General features: G+C 48.5%; 7 protein-coding genes across 7 annotated transcripts; 2 read left to right on the top strand and 5 right to left on the bottom strand.

Annotated features, from left to right (window-relative positions):
- Positions 1-57: 57 nt before the first annotated feature.
- On the bottom strand, positions 58-1,674 carry BO94DRAFT_559196 (isocitrate dehydrogenase (NAD(+)) IDH1; the record flags this gene model as incomplete). The annotated part of the gene is made up of 5 exons (XM_025614051.1): positions 58-145; positions 218-1,121; positions 1,192-1,266; positions 1,326-1,386; positions 1,642-1,674. 5 exons carry the CDS (start codon positions 1,672-1,674, stop codon positions 58-60), a joined length of 1,161 nt encoding a protein of 386 aa, XP_025464158.1.
- Positions 1,675-3,109: 1,435 nt separating this feature from the next.
- Positions 3,110-4,464, bottom strand: BO94DRAFT_197308 (uncharacterized protein). Its single transcript, XM_025606080.1, has 2 exons — positions 4,147-4,464; positions 3,110-4,084 (listed from the first exon to the last, which is right to left on the bottom strand). Exons 1-2 carry the CDS (start codon positions 4,243-4,245, stop codon positions 3,284-3,286), a joined length of 900 nt encoding a protein of 299 aa, XP_025464157.1. The 5' UTR covers positions 4,246-4,464; the 3' UTR covers positions 3,110-3,283.
- Positions 4,465-5,270: 806 nt separating this feature from the next.
- On the top strand, positions 5,271-6,428 carry BO94DRAFT_559194 (proteasome core particle subunit alpha 7; the record flags this gene model as incomplete). The annotated part of the gene is made up of 5 exons (XM_025614050.1): positions 5,271-5,273; positions 5,339-5,404; positions 5,466-5,624; positions 5,711-6,037; positions 6,090-6,428. 5 exons carry the CDS (start codon positions 5,271-5,273, stop codon positions 6,426-6,428), a joined length of 894 nt encoding a protein of 297 aa, XP_025464156.1.
- Positions 6,212-7,748, bottom strand: BO94DRAFT_498845 (lumazine synthase RIB4). Its single transcript, XM_025609357.1, has 3 exons — positions 7,421-7,748; positions 7,190-7,355; positions 6,212-7,107 (listed from the first exon to the last, which is right to left on the bottom strand). The coding sequence occupies exons 1-3, from the start codon at positions 7,461-7,463 to the stop codon at positions 6,690-6,692; spliced, it is 627 nt and encodes a 208-aa protein (XP_025464155.1). The 5' UTR covers positions 7,464-7,748; the 3' UTR covers positions 6,212-6,689.
- Positions 7,584-10,449, bottom strand: gfa1 (glutamine--fructose-6-phosphate transaminase (isomerizing) GFA1; the record flags this gene model as incomplete). The annotated part of the gene is made up of 6 exons (XM_025616465.1): positions 7,584-8,261; positions 8,316-8,477; positions 8,532-9,925; positions 10,015-10,246; positions 10,316-10,386; positions 10,445-10,449. The coding sequence occupies 6 exons, from the start codon at positions 10,447-10,449 to the stop codon at positions 8,041-8,043; spliced, it is 2,085 nt and encodes a 694-aa protein (XP_025464154.1). The 3' UTR covers positions 7,584-8,040.
- Positions 10,450-14,121: 3,672 nt separating this feature from the next.
- Positions 14,122-17,908, top strand: set1 (histone methyltransferase SET1; the record flags this gene model as incomplete). Its single annotated transcript, XM_025615898.1, has 2 exons — positions 14,122-17,737; positions 17,805-17,908. 2 exons carry the CDS (start codon positions 14,122-14,124, stop codon positions 17,906-17,908), a joined length of 3,720 nt encoding a protein of 1,239 aa, XP_025464153.1.
- Positions 17,909-18,368: 460 nt separating this feature from the next.
- BO94DRAFT_538191 (RNA methylation protein TRM112) lies at positions 18,369-18,708 on the bottom strand. The gene has a single exon (XM_025612440.1). It carries the CDS (start codon positions 18,631-18,633, stop codon positions 18,373-18,375), a length of 261 nt encoding a protein of 86 aa, XP_025464152.1. The 5' UTR covers positions 18,634-18,708; the 3' UTR covers positions 18,369-18,372.
- Between the last annotated feature and the right edge of the window lie 390 nt (positions 18,709-19,098).

Raw genomic sequence — 19,098 nt, 5'->3', positions numbered from 1 at the left:
TAAATGTAGCAGGTACCAAAGGTAGCGTGGGGGGTTGATTGTCAGGTGAGTCAAGAATCACAGAGCAGCCTCCATCTTGTCAAGGACGGCTCTGGTAAATTCATGAGTGGTGGCCTGTCCACCCATATCCCGGGTCCTCATATTACTATGAGATTCCCGCATTAGCAACAGCTCTAGATAAGACTTGGGCCCAAAAGAAAAGATGTGCATTACTCACCCTTCACCGATCACATCATAAACAGCCTTCGAGATGCGGTTCGCGTGGTCGTCCAGTCCCAGGTGGCGCAGGAGCATGGATCCGGATAGGATCATAGCGCTGGGGTTCGCCTGGTCCTTGCCTTTGATGTCAAGCCCAACATGACGGCAACCAGGCTCAAACACTGCAACATCACGTCCCATGTTGCAGCCAGGGACAACGCCGGGACCACCGACAAGGGCAGAGCCGATGTTAGAGAGGATACCTCCATACAGGTTGGGCATGACCATAACGTCGAACTGCTGGGGCCGCGAAACAGCTTGCATGGAAGCGTTGTCGACGATCATATCGTTGACCTCCAAAGTCGGGTAGTTCTCCGCAACCTTATGGAAGGTGCTGCGGAAAAGGCCGTCGGCAAGCTTCATGATGTTGGCCTTGTGGATGCAAGTAACCTTCTTGCGGTTGTTGGCAAGAGCAAAGCCAAAGGCAAACTTAGCAATGCGCTCAGACTTGGCACGAGTGATGATCTTCAATGACTCCACAACACCTTGCACGGACTGGTGTTCGAGGCCAGAGTATTCGCCCTCTGTGTTCTCACGGATAATGCAAAGATCAACATTTTCGTGGCGGGTCTTGTATCCCGGAATGTTCTTGATGAGAACAATCGAGGCAAAGATATCGAGCTCCTGACGAAGAGCAACGTTGAAGGACTGGTGGCCGGAGCGCTCAACGGGGGTGAAGAGAATACCCTTGAGACCCAACTTGTTACGCCGCAGGGAGGCAATGGATTCCTTGAAGAGCTCCTCCGAGTGTTTGTTACCGGTGTCCACACCGCTAACATCTACCTGCTCCCACTCAATGGGGACATTGTCGGCCTTGAAGATGGTCTTGACCGATTCAGCAACCTCGGCACCAATTCCGTCACCTTTATGGAGTCAATGCCATGGACGCATCAGCGATATGCCAAAACTGGGAGGGGAGACGCGTATAGGTACCGGGAATCAGAGTGACGGTGTATTTGCCACCATACTTGGTGGGCTTAAAGATATCCGACTGCACGCTAGCAAATGCTTGCACATAGAGTCAATAAACAGAGGATCTCGAGGAGGGTGCTGAAAGGTTGACGCACATCTTGCCGGGATGGAGGAACGGACGAAGGAAGTCGGGGCCGCAACGCGACGGAGGAAAGACTGCCAAGAATAGTCGCGTTAATAGACGGATAGGCAATGATAAAAAATTAAGAACAAAGACACTAGCGTCTACGATCAATCATGACGGAGAAGGCAAGAGGGAAATCAAAGGAGCCTCCCAGAGGCTTTCCGGATCCAGCCGGGCGAAAGGATGTAGCAAGCGGCGGTGGGAACGAAGTAAGGGAAGGGAAATCGAGCGAAATGGGGTCGGACAAAGGAATTGATCGGTAAGAAAGCAAGGACTCGTCCACTCACCTGCGCAGGTTGCGCCGTCCTCAAAGAGAACATTTTGAAGGGCAATGAGGTAGGGAAAGAAAGAGAGATAGGATGAAAGGACTGGGGACGAGGGGGGGGGAGGGGAGAGGGGATCCAAAACCTTGCGGACGGGGGAGCAAAAGAGTGAGGAGGGAAGACGAAGACGGACCCGGACACGGCGAGAAAAGAAAGAAAGCCAGCGATGCGTGCACGAGACACCGGAAAAAACGGCGGATCCTCTCGGCATCCACTCAAGCGGTCGGGCAACCAACTACAGTACTACACACACGCGGGCCGATCTTATCTCCCGCCCTCATCCACCACCACTCCTCTCTCCTCTACGCTACGGAGTACCTTCCTTACACTCTCCGCCACCCCTTGTAGGTCTCCGGGGGTAAATTCTTGCCCAGAGAGACAAAAGGAACTCCTCAAAAGATGGTTGTTTCCGCAACCCCCCGGTCCTCGTCAACTCACCCGATGTGCGGTACCAAGAGCGGACGCTTTGTTCTGTATATAAGGACTCTGACCCTTCACAGTCGTGATTTACCATGACCATCCAAGCCAATGCTCTAATTGCATCTACAAACAAAATCTTCCAGATTTTTGAACTTTACTTCTCTTGACTACAAAAATGATGCCCGTCTCTCTTGTCCTTGCCGCCCAGGCTGCCACTACTGTCCAGGCTGCTGCCATGCAGAGGTGGTGCAATCTGCTCGGCCAGCCATGCAACATGATCAAACGGGCTGTCGAGGCTGGCAGCGAAGTCAAGCGCTCCGCCGATGCTTTTGCAGAGGCTATGGCAGCTATCGATGAGGAGGATTTCCAGTAGACTGATCCACTGGTCCAACTGGTTCGCGCCGGCCCTTCCTCGCTCGTTGCTAGTCTTCCCAAGACTTTAACGTCTAAGGTCGGCTTCTATTATTCTTCTCTTCACTTTCGTCATCTATTCGTTCAACATTGGTATACCACAACTTTGGAGGGCTTGGCTCAAAAAAAAAAAAAATCAAAAACTATCATACCACAATCGGGCGGAAATCAAGACCCGCAAAACAGGTGCTGGGTTCTATCAAGTCACTCTTTCTAGCAATATATTTATCGCATCGACTCTCTTGGTCGTTGGCAACTACGTCTTCGTGCTCTACCTTCTGATTCATCCCGGTATGATGTTCATGGCGGTTTCCCTTGAAAGGTCCAAGTGAAAACATCAGGGGCCAGGTCATGGAGATATCGGGGGAAGGCGGGGAGTGGGTGGGGGTGAATGAGGGAGTCGTTGGGTAAGAGGGGAACACAGTCATGCCATGTCTTGAGTGCTGTCTGTAAACTTGAGAGCTTATCTATATTGCCTCTATTTATATCTTATATAGTTATTACAGGAATCCGCGATTATGTTCTCTCATTTACACCAGTTGGCTTACAGCCAGCGGGCCTCAAAAGATCAGTCCTTTCTTTATGTATATGTCCTCCAATGCATTTGGTTCACCAATCTAGAAAATGACCACTACGAAACCAAGACACGGATACTGTTGAGATACGTAGAGAATATCCGAACATGCCATAGGATTGGCCTGTGGCGAGGTATTATTACCACCTGAATGAGCACTACCTACTCTGACACCCTGAAATGAGTCCCATATGGCACTTCCTAATCGGCCTGGCGATGATGCAGTAGGCCGCAATGGGAATGGCGGTTCATCTCATCAAATAACCCATATTGATACTCCATTAGTCCTGGCTGTGTAGATTCCCACCATCTTCGACCCTGAGCATAGTAGATGGGGTCACTTGCAAGCTTGTACGGTGAGCCTGTTGTCGGCTCAGCCACGATATGTGTGGGCTGAGATGCAGAGAGCCCATTGCTTCGCTGGGGCATCGTCTCATATCCAGTGACCATATATGGCTCGGCATACTGGTGCACATCATCTTCACTCTCACTTCTCACAGGTACATCGCACATCTCACGATCACCAGATCTAGTCGTCCAACCAAATGGAGTTGAGACTATTGCCACAGTGCTAGCTACATCCGCGGTTCCCAGATCTGACTGGTTCCTTCCGACGACGCTGCTAGTGGTTGCATAACTGTGTTCCGAGGAAATCTGCCAGATCTGGATGAGACGTGATTGTTGTTCTGGCATCGCGTGTTCAAAAAGTTCCATTTGTTTGGGCGAAAGTGTCGAAGGGTCGACGTTGTGTTGCCTGAGTGTCTCGCTGATGGCACCGTTGGTGCCTTCTGTTGAAGGACGTGTAGCATTTTCACGAACTAAATGCGCTGAATGGTGATAATGTTGTGAGATGCTATACATTTCTGGGGAGGCAATAGGAGGGTGCTGCACTCCCTGATCTTCTTCGGGTGGGAATGGCACTCCTATGCTCATCCGCTTTTCGAAAAGCGCCGCGAGGTCGTCTTGTAACTCCAGGTCGCTTTCAGAAGCCGACAAACCGCACTACACGGTTTTCTGGTCAATGAACTGGTGAAGATATAAAACCAGATATATGAAGCATCTACCTGACTACAATAGGGATTCTGGATGAAAGCAGCAAGTGCATTGGAGATATCTGTAACTTGCCCACAACAGGGGCAGCTATGCAATATGGACGAGGACATATTGTGTTTTGGGATTCTTGAAATGGCAAAATGATTGGGAGGAGGGGGGGTGAACAAATGATGTACGTTCAATCTTTCTCAGTACTAGGAAGCGAAAGAGGTAGCGAAATAGTAAATTCTAAGCAGCCCAAGGTTCTGAAACCAGCGATTCAGGGACAGAATCTCCAGCCTTCCGATAAAATAAGAAATGTAATCAAACAAGATATGCAAAGGGGGTTGATGCTCCATGGGGAGCAGAATTAAATACATCAAGCACGCGGGTGGGGGAAGGTATGTCAGAAGTCAACCCATACATCGTCGATGCCCGAAACACTAACACGGTTGGGCACTTGTAGAAGAGCAGCGATAAATCGATGCACCGTGCAGGCCTGGCCTTTCTCTCCTTAGATAGTAGGGTAGGAGCTACTACTAAGTACTAGTAATGGATAAAAGTGACATATGGCCAGCGAACCGCCGGTCTCTATCTCGATGCTAGAAGTGTCTACGTCATATGGGTTTCCCATCCAGAGCCGCCCGTGCATAAGCAAGTACGTACTTACTTGCAGTGTATCGTTTGGTGCTCAGGTGTCACTAAGATATTCGCATATATGGGCAGCATGTGTTGATGATCAGTGGTAATCTAAGTATTTAGTTACTGTGGTGACAGATGTGTAAACTCAACCCCTCTCCGTACCAGCTCGGTATACCCCGTTGTCCGTATGAGTGGGGTCAAAAAGGACGAGAAGCCGCGCAGTCACCTGATATTGACTCTGCCCGTAAAAGCAGCATGGAGCTAGTACCCATCGAGGAGGACATGATGTACTCGGCACTAACTGCTAGTGGGCTGGCTGCCCGGGCTAGGCATTGCTGGGTAACTACTAACTACGCGTACTCTAGCTACCTACCTTACCCTACTACCTCGTTGCCCTGTATTCAAGCTTCGAGAGTTTCCAGCTTCTCCATCCCCTCAACTTTACCAGGTCCTCCTGTTTCCTGACTATACCCCTCTTGAATCCCAAGCCTGTACCAAGCAACCCTTAGCAGCCATGGTTGGTTTGAGCCGTGCTCCCGAGCTGACGTTCCTCCCTAACTGATTGATCTTCTCTCTATCTAGACTTCCATCGGGACTGGGTATGATCTCTCCAACTCAGTATTTTCCCCGGACGGTCGCAACTTCCAGGTATTCATTCTGTCTCCCGCGAAATGGATAGCAAACGCGGGCTGTTGACTATCCTCACTAGGTAGAATATGCCGTCAAGGCAGTCGAAAATGGAGGAACGGCAATTGGCATTAGATGCAAAGATGGTGTGGTGCTGGCGGTGGAAAAGATCATTACTAGCAAACTTCTGAAGCCTGGCGCCAATAAGAGAATAGCCACTGTTGATCGTCATGTTGGCATTGTAAGGCTTCAGTCTGGATTGACATGGATAAACCTTTGCACTGCCCAGGAGTCCGTCATACTAATACGTTGTTGCTTTTACTTTAGGCTTCAGCCGGACTGGTGCCAGACGGGCGGCATTTTGTTTCCCGGGCTCGCGACGAGGCTTCATCGTGGAGAGGTGTCTACAAGGGGCCAATCCCGATCTCCGCGCTGTCTAATCGCCTTGGAAGCTATGTACAAGCCTACACGCTCTATTCCAGTGTACGGCCTTTTGGGGTGACTGCTATTGTCGGAGGCTGGGACTCCGAAGCTGAACTTGCCGTCGACGGCCAGGTCGGAAGTGGACCCAAGTCGGGCTCTGGTGGTAAGGTCGAGGGGGCCAAAACTGGAGGCCCGGGTCTATATATGATTGAGCCAAGTGGCCTGTATTGGGTAGGAAAGCGTGCTTGGTCTTTGTGCTTCTTCGATGCTGACGTTGTGGAAGGGCTATTATGGCGCTGCCACCGGGAAAGGACGACAGGCGGCTAAGGCTGAGCTTGAGAAACTTGACCTGAGCTCCGGCACACTTAGTCTCGTTGATGGTGTGAAAGAGGCGGCTCGGATTATCTATGTTGCCCATGAAGACAGTAAGGACAAGGAATTTGAGCTAGAAATGACCTGGATTAGTTCATTAGACGGTCCAACAAAAGGAAGACATGAGGAGGTGCCCAAAGATCTCCTTGAGGAGGCAGAACGGGCGGCAAAACGGGCACTGGAGGGAGAGGACGAGGAAGAGGATGCAACAAAGGGCAATTCGAATGAGACTGAACGGATGGAAGAGTGAATATGTTGAGTTTACGCCGACACCGGAGATCCGGTTCGGAAACAATTCTTCTAGCCACGTTGGCCTTCTCATGCGGATCCCTTGTTCTGACAATCAGTAAATGAATGTATGCTACAACGCATTTACTCTTTAATCACCACTTCCGCTTCTCAACCTTTGACGCGTGCAATTGCCTAACCTTACTTGGGCAGCCGGTCGACAAACAAATCAATAAGTAACAACTTGCCCAGGAAATGAGTTTATCATCTCGCCGAAGGGCCACTAGACAACCCTACCCTCGGCCCATTCTCTCCTTTTTGCTCCGAGTTCCACCGCAGCATTTCCCCAGTCCTCCCCATGGTTGTGCATCCCCTTCTTGCCCATTCCAGCCCTTTCCAGGCCTTGCTCTTCAGTCAGAACAGTTAGCAGGCCAAATATAACGGGCACTCCAGTGTCAAGCTGAACACGCATCAATCCGTGAGATACGGATTCGGCGATGTATTCAAAATGCATAGTCTCCCCCTTGATTAGTACGCCCACCGCGATGATGGCATCGAAAGGCTTGGGTGCATCGGACGATGACGACTGCATAGGCACTTTCGTAAGGTCGGCTGTAGAGGAAGACAGCAAATCAGTGGCACTGATGCCCTGGGCTGAGGCTGGGCTCTTGGCGGCTTCAATTTGGGAAGCCGCATATATCCTAGCGACGCACATGGCTAAAATGAGCATCAAGAAGTTATGTAAAAAGTAAAAAAGCAAGAAGCAGATGGCAATACACTCACCGCTGCACGGCAAATGGTAGCTCATAACTCCCTGGAACTGTGTGCACTGTTATATTATTCTCAGCAACCCCAGCTGATAGGAGGCTCCGCTTAGCCCCGTCCACGAGGGGACCAATTATTGCCATGTTCCACCTCGCATGGACAATCGCAATTCGCAGCCCAGAACCTAGAAAAATCAGCGCCGAGAAACCCAGAGGTCAAATACAGTACGTGTTTGAAAGGAGCCCTTACCATCATGCGTCTGAGCAGCGCCAGGACCTTTCAGGGAAGCCATCACGTCTAGTGCTCTAGGATTTCGAATTATGAAAAGTATCGGAGGGATTGTCAAAATGACCAGGACAGATGTTAGGACAATATAGTATATGAAGCAGCAACGACATGCAACATGAGTTGGAGTCCCGGCGCAGAGTGGGGAACCAAACTCTACCCCGCTGGGGCTTGGATGAGGGCCTCTTGAACACCAGCACTTACCTATCCACTGATGTAATTTAGTCAGTCCTTTGAGAGCCACATGCTAGATATTACCAAAAAGTGACTCAGAGCTCAGAGAGATCGTTCGATCATTACTACTACTAAAAAGGTGCAAATCCATGTTACTAAATAAAAAAGTGGGGATAAAGAGTTGGTACAGAACGGAATGGCTGGGCCCATCTAGAAGACAAATACAGGCAGGAGGTTGGAGGCAAATCAAAGGAAACAGGGAAAGGCACATAGAGAACTACAAAGTCTGTGGCATCTACATGCATGGCATCATTAAGCAATATAAAGATCATATGGATTAACTGAAAATTAAAAGCCTCGTGCCCACGAATCTATCCTTTTTCCGCATATCCTCTTCAAGCAGTCGTCCTCTATTCAACAGTGACTGACTTCGCAAGGTTACGAGGGAAATCAACATTGAGGCCCTCTCCAACGGCGAGCCAGTAGGAGATCAGCTGCAGTGGGATAACGTTCAAAAGACCTTGGAGGCAATCCACTGTCTTGGGGACTTCGATCTTCTCTGTTTGAGCAGTGGAGAATTCCGGGTCATCATAATTGCAGATCACGATAGGACGGCCTCCTCGAGCAATTACTGTCAGGCAGTTAGAGGCTGAGTCTGGAAAACGAGGGTAAATGGTTGTCTAACCTTGTTGATAAGCATTCAATGACTTGGAGAAAATGTTATCCCTGGTAAGGATCATGATGATAGGCAGATTCTCGTCAACAAGAGCAAGGACACCATGTTTCAATTCACCTGACATGACGGCCTCGCAATGGAGGTAGGAGATCTCCTTGATCTTGAGCGCTCCTATAAGGCATGTTAGCACCCAGGAACCGCTTTCAGTGTGATGATCTAGCTAACCTTCAAGGGCCGTAGGAAACTGGCCTCCTCTGCCTAGCAAAAGCAAACTCTTCTGGTTCTTGAAGAATTTCGCACACATCTGCTTAATGGGCTCATTGAGCTTCAGGATCTCTTTGAATTGTTCCGATACTTTGGCCAAGCCCTCCATGATCTCCTCGCGTCTCTTTTGCTTCGAAGCTCGGTCCTCGCTAAGAGAGAGGGCGAACATGACCATGGCTACAAATTGCGATGTGTATGCCTTCGTAGAAGCGACACCAATCTCTGGTCCAGCGTTGATGTGCACACCGCAGTGAGTCAAAAGAGAGATAGAGGAACCAACAACATTAACAATACCGACAGTCAAGGCACCACGCTCAAGGCAATAACGCAGGGCCATTAGGGAATCAGCGGTCTCTCCCGACTGAGAAACAAAGACGCATGTATCGTCACGGAACACGGGCGCCTGTCTGTCCAGAAAGTCCGAAGCAAGCTCGACTGAGATAGGTATCTCGGTGAGCTCTTCAAAAACACCACGCACAGCCATGCATGAATGGTAGCTGGTTCCACAGGCCACGAAAATAATTCTTCTGCACCGACGGATGGTGGAGATATATTGTCGGAGACCGCCCAGTGTTACTTGTTTGTTTGCAACATCCAATCGGCCTCTCATGGTGTTAACCACGGATTCAGGCTGTTCGAAGATTTCCTTCTGCATGAAGTGATCAAACTTTCCTTTCATGATTTCCTGTAGTTCGAGTTCGATGGTCTGGATGGCACGAACATTAGATGTGCCATCATCTTTCGTCAACCGATGAATGTTCAGTTGTCCCTCGTGTATATGAGCAATATCATCATCCTCAAGGTAAAGGACTTTTTTGGTATGCTCAACGATCGCAGAAGGGTCCGAGGACAAGAAGAACTCAGCAGGCTGGGGAACGCCATCATCGGAGAGGAAAGCACGAGACTGCGACCGGTGCAAGAGCGACTTATCAGGAGGCGCAAGCAGCCCAGTGGTAGACTTCTTAATGGCAACATTTTGAGAGGCCTGTTCCGCTGGAAGGGGCCCATCTTCAGAGTATTCCACGTCGACGAAGTCTACCTTCATTTTTCTTGAAGTTCGCACGCCAACTACAAGCGGGGAGCCTTTGCGGGCCGCGATCACTTCATGGGGATAGTGCACAGACTTAATGAGCAGGCCGAAGGCGCCCTCAAGCTCCTTAATAACAGCCTTGGCCAACACTGTAAAGTCGATGTCTGGCTGCTGGTCATATAGATACTTTGTAAGCTTGGCAATGCATTCGGTGTCTGTCTCAGTCTCGAAGCGGAACCCTTTGCTCTCCAGCAAGGCCTTCAATTCTTTGTAGTTGGTAATGATGCCATTATGGACAACAGCAAATTCCCAGTTGGGATCAGATCTAGACAATGAAGTTTCTTAGTCTCAGTCGGTCTAGGATATCATGGGCCGTTCAAACGTGGAACAAACCACTGGTTGCAGCAAACCTACCTGTGTGGATGACAGTTCCGGCGAGACGGAGTTCCATGAGTAGCCCAACGGGTGTGAGCAATGCCAGCATGGGATTCAAAGGTCTTTGTGAAATTGGGCTTTTGGTCTTCGATGAGCTCCTTCAACTTGGCAACCTTGCCAACTTCTTTGAAGGCACAGACTTCATTTTTCTTGTCACCATCGACAGCGAGACCGGCAGAGTCATAGCCACGGTATTCAAGTCTCGAGAGCCCTACGCATCGTTAGAATACAGTAAACCATGCTGTGATAAGTTGTGAAGTCTGGCATACGGGGAACCCACCGTTGAGTATGGTATCGAGGATGAATCTGCGATCCCTTTCGACAAGGTAGTTGATGTAACCGAAGATGCCACTGGAGGTTTCAAGTTAGGCACGAGGTCGCCAAGTGTCTAAGAGATGGTCATACATACCACATGGTTGTTATTTCAATTGACGGAGGTTGAAGCGGGTATTCAAGGATAGGAAGGGTAGAGGGGTATAGAGCCAATGCCACAAAAAGACACTCTGGCTAGATAATCAAGACAAGGTCACCTAGGTAGGACAATGTTAACCTAAACATCAATAAGAAAGCGTTGAGGGAAGGTATTTGATTTACTATTAGCGTAGATTGGGCAGAGCGAGTCACAAATTTGTAGGTATGAGGGGGTCAGAGGAAGGGATAAGAAGAAAACCGGAGAGGCTGAGGTAGGTGGTTAACTTGGATCAACAAACACTTGGGAAGGTTGAAAGGAGGGGGAGCTGTTATGTTTTATGTGGTGAGATCGACCCACCTTGGCACACAGACCAGGGAAGCTGCTATAGGCACTCCCACAGCCATTCATCAAATGAGGTAGCAGCCAATAAGCCCACCCTGCGCCTCACACAGTCTATTATGGTATGTTTCACCCGTGACTCGACTGAGGTCAAGGTCATCCCCATCCAAAGGTAGCGATAGAAAATATCGAACTAGTCTGTACTACGGCGGTAGTAAGATACTCACCCCCCACCTGCATTGTCGAAATAACAACACTCCACTTTTAACTATTATTAGTCAAGTTAGGCAAATTCTTTGCCTGACGCCATGGATCTGGTTCCATTGACTGGTGTGAGCCTGTGACGGAGGGGAAAACTTCTAAACATAGTATTACGGAGTACGGAGAAGTTTTCTAATAATAGTTTAAGTGCTCGGTAGTAGATTGATACTAGTACCAGATAGTAGGTAGTTAAGTTACTCTGTACGGAGTACCGATGCTGATACTCTGCTTTTACAGGCACGTCGCCCTATTAGATGAAGGCAGGCGCAGTTTGTGGGGGATGTTCCCGCCCATATCATGGGATATAGAATCTTGCAGCTGCAGGTTCCATGTCTTGCTCGTGGTCTCTATGTACAGCCTGGTTCATTTAACTGTGTATCGATTTGGCTGGAGCTGCTGGTATTTCCAATTAGGACCCTTGAAAATCTACCAAATGAGGGGTTAAAAGGGGGGGGAGATGGTCGTGGGTATGGAGATAGAGAAATTTAAGAAGCCACCGTGCTTTATTTTTTGATGGTATCTACTTCGTCTGACCCGTGGAAAATTAAAACAGAAACTTGGTTGAGGCTGTCCCCTTTCCTACTGGTCATGTATCCGATAAAATTCCCCACCGTAGTCGAACGGATAGTATCTCTATTCCCAGGTTAACGATTCAGTATAAATTTTCCAAACATGCACTACGATTTACATGTTGGAGTAACTACTTACTGTTTTTTATATTGGATACCAGTGAAACAGTTGGGCCGCGGCAGCATACCTAGCATAGAAGTTAAGGCATGCAGATGAACACCGCCGACCTGGTGGCAAAGACAAAGAAGCAACTTGTAGAAAGCGAAAATTCTACCTATATAATACCCCACATGTTTTCTGATCCATGTTTAGATTCCAGAAAGCAAGGAGTACATAAACTACCAAAACACAGTTTCCAAGCTTATGGGCTTGTTCCCCATTTATGATGCTTTGGTCAATATATGACTCTCTACTTTGCATTTCTCCAATCCAATTACTGCCTACATGGTATCCTCGGCAACTATGACTACGCCCCTAATATGGAGTAGCCTACTCCGTATATTGTTATATGATACATATTATGGCCCCACAGCTACCACCACTACTGCTACCAGGTATACCTTAGAGAGGCCTTGGAGGCTGGGGTTTCTAATTTTGCACCTGATTTACCGATGCATTGGCAAGTTCTTGTTGGATCATTGGATGCCTACGGAGTATATATTTATGAAATATATACTCCATAAGTACGATGTGCCTGATGTATATATAAAATATTAGAGATAAGTATAAATGACGCATAGGCAGGAGATATTGTTGACATACATAGACTGACTAGCACCTAGCTATGGTTTTTAGTCGACTTGGTAAGTCGTGAGATGCCTAGAGATATGACCATGCCCTTATTTTGTATAGAATATCTCATGTCAATGTCACAATAGTTGAATCCTTGCGTGAGAAATTCCATTCCTCGGAGTACTAGGTGCAGCATGCAGTAAAAGGTTGGTAGCAGATATACCTATAGGCCGGTCTAGATAGGAAATCAATTTTTCGTACTACAGCATCAAGAAACCCCTTACTCGGATACATGGCCCTTTGTCTCTACCTACACGGATGTATTGCTGGGTTGAACAGTGTCTATGAGCAGGCATGTGACAATTTTATCTGTACATACTCATCTTCTAGCCTTGTCTTCTTGGTGGCGTTGGGTATATAATTCCTGTAACCATTAAAGCAAAACATGGATTAGATCGCCCGCATGCATTGGTGTGCTACACCCAAGTCAGGAAAAATAGACTATCAAACTCCGCATCTTATTGGCTACAATGATAAATTATAATATGCCTTTTCTACCCCGTACTACGTTTGGAGCAGCCGAAAGGGCCTCGAAAGAAAAGCTGATAAAGTTCGAAGTTCCAGCATCTGCCACCCCTTTCCTGAGACATGCTGGAGCGCTTTGTTCTAAAGTCCCAAGAATCTATCAATACCTCGAATTATGACAATCCTCACTGCGGTGTACTTCACCTAACCCTAGTACTTGCGAATAATATAGTTACCTTGCTACCTAACACCAAAGCCGGAGCTTCCCTACTTCCTGTAGTACTATACAGAAGCCCAACCCCAAGACAAAGGCTGCACGGACATCGTCTTACCTTGCGGTAGATTTAGATTTCTTTCGTGCGTATTGCTCAATGGAACGGGTTCGGGGAGAGCCATAAAAGAGAACACCTGATTTTCGTTGCCAGTAAGTCAATGTCAGTATATTTTATATAGGATCAGAGAATATTGATAGAATCGGGTCAGATATCTAAAGATCATCGCTAGCACAGGAATAAGGGGGTCCCATGCAACGTTCGTTCAAGGCCGAAGATAAGCTAGATAGCCATATCCTCAAGCGTAGACAGCAGCGGACCACGAATGACAAAGTATGGTATGGTAGGCGGCTTCTCTACTCCGTGCCCCTATGAAAGTAAAAGAAACAGGTATATTCAGTGTCCTAACTCGGAAACCACCTGCACAATAACAGCATTCTGGGGGCTCTACTATACTTTCTGGTCTTTGCGTCTAATTTCTTTTGTCTTCCTAATTCAACTCTTTCTCTAGCCGACCGCGGTGCTGATCAAACCATCTAGTGTAATCTTATGGATTGTTATGTTTCCCCGCTACTCTACAACCGGTGTTCTTACCATGAATCGCTTTCTGTGCGCGTTTTTCCTGTCGCGTTGGTAGGGGTTGACCAGAACGGGGTAAACCAGATTGTTTAGTCCCTCCGTGCAGCCTCCCTGATCTTCTTTTCTTCCCTTCTTTTCTTGATTATCTTTCTCCCATCCCAAGAGTTTCAATCCCGCCCCTCCTATTCTCCCACCTTCTTTCTTTAATTTTCGCCCAAGCCTTCTCTCGATCCTACCCGCCCTGTCCAGAATTCATTGGTTCGACTTCTCTCGTTACCGCCTTGAGTTCAGGGTATTTCCTGCCAATATATTTGCGCACAGGGTGGAAGACGACTGTTAAGGATGCTACCTAGTGGCTGCAGCTGTTGTGGTCTTGGCTTGTAGCCGCCTCTCATTATGTCGCGCTCATCAGCTGGATTTGCAGACTTCTTTCCAACCGCACCGTCCGTCCTCCAGAAAAAGCGCAAGTCCACCCGGGAGCGGCATCGCTCTGGGGCCCATACGGATCGAGAGAATAGCGATGAAGGGCCTACACTTCTCTCAGAGCCTAAAGCGATCCATGATTCGACACCAAGGCTTTATGCGGAGGATGGGAAGATAGCGTCTGCTGTCAATGGCGATGGTCCCTCAAGTTCTGCAAGCGTGAGCGTCTCGGCTTCCCGCTCATCGACCCATAATCAAAGCACGGCATATGGCAATGAAGCACACCTGGATACGCTTACACCGCTCACTAATGCAGAATCGTCGCCTACCCAGAAGCTAAGTCCATCCCACGCAAGGGCGATAAATGGGATTAATGAGAGTTCGCGTATTTCCAAGACCGAGGAAATCAAGCCTGCCATGACCCCTCTACAAACCCCGCCGACGCCGCGGTCGCAGAGTCGCCCTGCTGGAAATGTGAGGGGTTGGAAGTTGACGTATGATCCTGATTCTGAGAAACGAATGTCCTCAAAAGAAAAGCGAAGAAAAGCGCGTTACGCGGACATTGTCTCAAATGGACAAGACGATCGACCGGCAGACCCTCGTCTCAAAATTCCTAATTATTCGCGTGGTGCTGGTTGCAAGCAGAAGACAAAGTATCGACCGGCTCCTTACTCATTGAAACACTGGGGATACGACGCTTCGACAACCATTGGTCCTGGACCCCCGGTACAGATAGTAGTCACTGGGTTTGATCCTTTGACTCCAATTGCTCCAATCAACGCATTGTTCTCAAGCTTCGGAGACATTGCTGAAATCAACAACCGCACTGATCCAATAACCGGTAGATTCCTTGGTGTATGTTCTGTCAAATACAAAGATAGTGCGTCGTTCAGAGGAGGCGGACCTGTTCTTGCGGCCAGCGCGGCCAGGCGAGCCTATTATGAATGCAAAAAAGAGCAGCGCATTGGAACGCGCAGGATCAGGGTTGAGCTAGACCGTGATGGCATCGTCTCGGAGAAGATAGTCATAAGGACAATTGACTCTCAGAGGATGGGAGACAAGAATAATTTCCTAGTCGCAGAAGAGCTCAAGGCAGACATTCCGACAAAGAACAATGAGCCTCCTCCAACGGCCCCCAAAGGCCCTTCAGGAAGGTCCTTGTTACGTCCTGCGGCTACCGTCCCCGAAGGACCAAGGGCAAGCTTCTTGAGGCCTGCTGCGCCATCACTGGTTGAAGAAATCCCTATATTGAGTCAGATCAAACGCGACCCGTATATTTTCATCGCACACTGCTATGTACCGGTGCTCAGTACTACCGTTCCGCACCTAAAGAAAAGACTCAAATTGTTCGATTGGAAAGACATCCGTTGCGATAAAACTGGGTATTACATTGTTTTCGAGAATTCGAGACGCGGCGAGGAGGAAACTGAGCGGTGCTACAAGATGTGCCACATGAAACCCCTATTCACGTACATCATGAACATGGAAAGCCAGCCCTATGGAAATCCTAACTACGAGCGGAGTCCGAGTCCCCAACGATTGCAGGCCGAACAGCGAGAGCGAGCCGAAAAGAATAGGCTGAAAAGGGAAGCAGAATTGGATGTTGAGGAAGAGAAGCGACAACGTGCCATTGATCTGGACCCATGCAAAGAGGTGATGGCAATAATCATCCGGGATTTGAGGGATAAACTGCTTGAAGATGTGAAGTCTCGAATCGCTGCGCCGGCTTTGTATGACTACCTGGATCCAGATAGACATGCGACAAAGAGGAAGAAACTGGGCATCCCTGACCCGGAGGGGGCCAAAAGGCCTATGTTCCGGATTGATGTTGACAGCTCAGCTGGCACGCCGGATTCGCGCTCCGACCTGTCAACCGGTCGAAATCCTCTGAGTTCGTCTGGCCTCAACATACTTGCTCTTCCACGAATTAGAAAGGCCCACCGGCTGGATCGCACAAATACTGCCTTTTTGGATGAGAGACGGAAACAACCTCTAAGAAGAAAAGAGGTCAGGCCACTTTACCATCGACTCCAGCAACTACACGATGTGGACGATTCAGACGATGAGCAGAGGACACCCTTTACAAGGGACACCGAAGATTTGGATAGTCGTGCCCCAAGTCGATTGAGTTCTGAGACCTCTGATTCAGAAGAAGACGTGGATACGTTCACTTCTGAAACACTGGATTTATCTGTTGCAGGAAGGCAGATCGATAGCGATAGGTCTCGTGACATAGAAAATTCGAAGAACGATATATCTCCTGGTTCACCCAATGAGGCTCAACAGCATGTCACCCGCGATCTCTCCCCCTTATCCCGCAAAAGGAAACGGGATGATGAGAGAGCCAGGGCGCGGAAGAGGCAAAAAGAGGATGTTGGATTCTTCGATGGGGACGATGCGGGGCCAGAGGAGAATCAGGTCGTGAGACGCTCGTCACCTGGGCCAGGATCCATCCTGGACGACGTCTCAGCGGCGGATGACCCCTCTGTAACCATCACAGATCCTGCAGGCTCTCAATGCCATATACTGGTAGACGGGCAGAAAGATGACGCAGTGGCTCTTATGCGCTCATGGAGCTCTAATGTTGAATTTGAAGGCATTGGCAAGGATCATCGCCATCTAATATCCTCCGTTGGGAATTTTGAGCATGGTAAGCAGCGGGATGGACCTAGAACGGAGATTGAGTGGCGAGTGTCAAATGACGAGCCTCGTTCAACGGTCGAGGATGATGAATCAATTGTGCTAGATCTCGATGGTTGGCAAAATTTGATAAAGGACGAGGAGGACCTGTGCTTTCTCCGTGATGTCCTGGGCGAGGTCTCGAGGTCTAATGTCGGGAACCTTTCGGCTTGGGCCTGGAGACAGAAGGAAATTAAGGCACTCAATCGCCCGGAAGAGTCTGGACCAGTACATGAGGAGACTAGCATTCCCGGCTACTACGTCTCAAATATCACCGGTGCAGCGAGGACCGAAGGAAGAAAGCGAATCTTGGAGTCAGAAAAATCGAAATATTTACCACATCGAATTAAAGTCCAAAGGGCTCGTGAGGAACGAGAAGCCAGGGCAAAGAGTGATCCACACGCTGTTGCTGCTGAAGCGGCAAGGATTGCTGCAGCAAAAACAATATCCAAGTCCACTTCCCGATCAACAAGGGTCAATAATCGCCGTCTTATTGCCGATATCAATGCTCAGAAACAGGCTCTTCCCACCCCGAGTGGCGATGGTGATGTTCTCCGGTTCAATCAGTTGAAAAAGCGGAAGAAACCAGTTCGCTTCGCCCGGTCAGCTATCCATAATTGGGGCCTGTATGCAGAGGAGAACATATCTGCGAATGATATGATCATCGAATACGTGGGAGAGAAGGTGCGGCAACAGGTTGCAGACATGCGAGAAAGGCGTTATTTGAAGAGCGGAATTGGTAGCAGTTACCTTTTTCGTATCGACGAGAACACCGTTATAGACGCCACAAAGCGCGGCGGAATTGCCAGGTTTATCAACCATAGTTGTACGCCGAATTGCACTGCCAAAATAATTAAAGTCGATGGCAGCAAGCGGATCGTCATATATGCTTTACGTGACATTGAAAGGGGTAAGTGGACCAAGCAAAAATATCTTTCGGGTCAGGTTGAAGCTGTGCTAACATACTGCATGAATAGACGAAGAACTGACCTATGACTACAAATTTGAGAGGGAGTGGGATAGTGATGATAGGATTCCATGCCTTTGTGGTTCGACTGGGTGTAAAGGGTTCCTCAACTAAGGCGCTTAAGACATGATGAATCCAAACCAAAGAGCTTCCTTTCCGTTACTCTTTTCTTTCTTTCACTTCTGTCTCTATATCAATTCTTCCACTCAACTTGCTCTTGGTCTTGGTCTGCAGTTTCTTCTTATCGATAGATGCATTAGTCGGGCGGCGTTCATTTGGAAACGGTTGGGGAGAAGATGGCTTGCATCAGGCTGGTAGAATTGTATTTATGACAACGAGGTGTGTATCTCACGATAGGGTTTTCCAACCCAATGACACCCACGACCAACGGGCCTCAAAATAAATCGTGTCCTTGATTACGCGTCATATGGCGTCAGCGGTTTTTGGCCCGGTTGTGACAAAATTAGATGCAGAGCTGGATGCCAGGGAAGATGTGACTAGATCAAGACGGCATTTCCGGACTGAGTGAACGAGGTCACCTGATTCATGTCTTTTTGATAATCTCAAACTAAGCTTTATTAGCAAGCGTTCATATATGCAATGGAGGGGATCATCAAACCCAGGTGACTAGGGAGGAGGAAATTCGCAATTCCTTCCTTGATCATGTACTCATGACCACAATTCCCGCAACACAGTCTTCCTTCGACAACCTGAGTCTCCAACAATAAACGGTGAAGGTCCTTTAGCAATTGTTCATCTTTGAGCGCATCTCCTTCCGGCTTGTTATCAGGGATTTTAGGAAAACCGAGCTGATTAAGGTCAGACAGCCTACACAACATATAACAATATTGGTGTCAGATTCTTAAAAGCACACCTCATTGGCCATCACCCGCAGCCCTTCCCAGTCAATCCTAGGGACGATGTTCAATATGAATTCTGGCTGGAATTCAAGTTCTTGTAGTTCTAGTTCAGCATCTCGAAAATGTAGTGGATATGATGCCGGCGCTGCCTTGCAACTCTTCACAGCACAGGCCAAGAAGTTGACAGTAATTAGCTTCATTTTCGGGTTCAAATGACACTCCAGGAATAAAGTGGGAGACAGGATTTGCAATGAGCGAGTGCTTGGGGTACGCTGAGTGGGAAGAAGTTAGTGCCTTACGTTATCGGGAATTTTAACATGCTGGGCTGCCGCTGCAGCGCAGTAGTGGGTGTATAAAAGAGGGTAATTGCTGTTTGGACCGACTGCACGTAATCTAAATGGACTGCACATACAACCCTATTTTATAAATAGGATTATTATATGA

This window comes from Aspergillus sclerotioniger (assembly GCF_003184525.1).
Source record: "Aspergillus sclerotioniger CBS 115572 chromosome Unknown BO94scaffold_27, whole genome shotgun sequence".
In the NCBI taxonomy this organism is placed as follows: domain Eukaryota; kingdom Fungi; phylum Ascomycota; class Eurotiomycetes; order Eurotiales; family Aspergillaceae; genus Aspergillus; species Aspergillus sclerotioniger.
The sequence above is the reverse complement of the archived record's forward strand: the minus strand, read 5'-3'. Positions and strand labels throughout refer to the sequence as shown.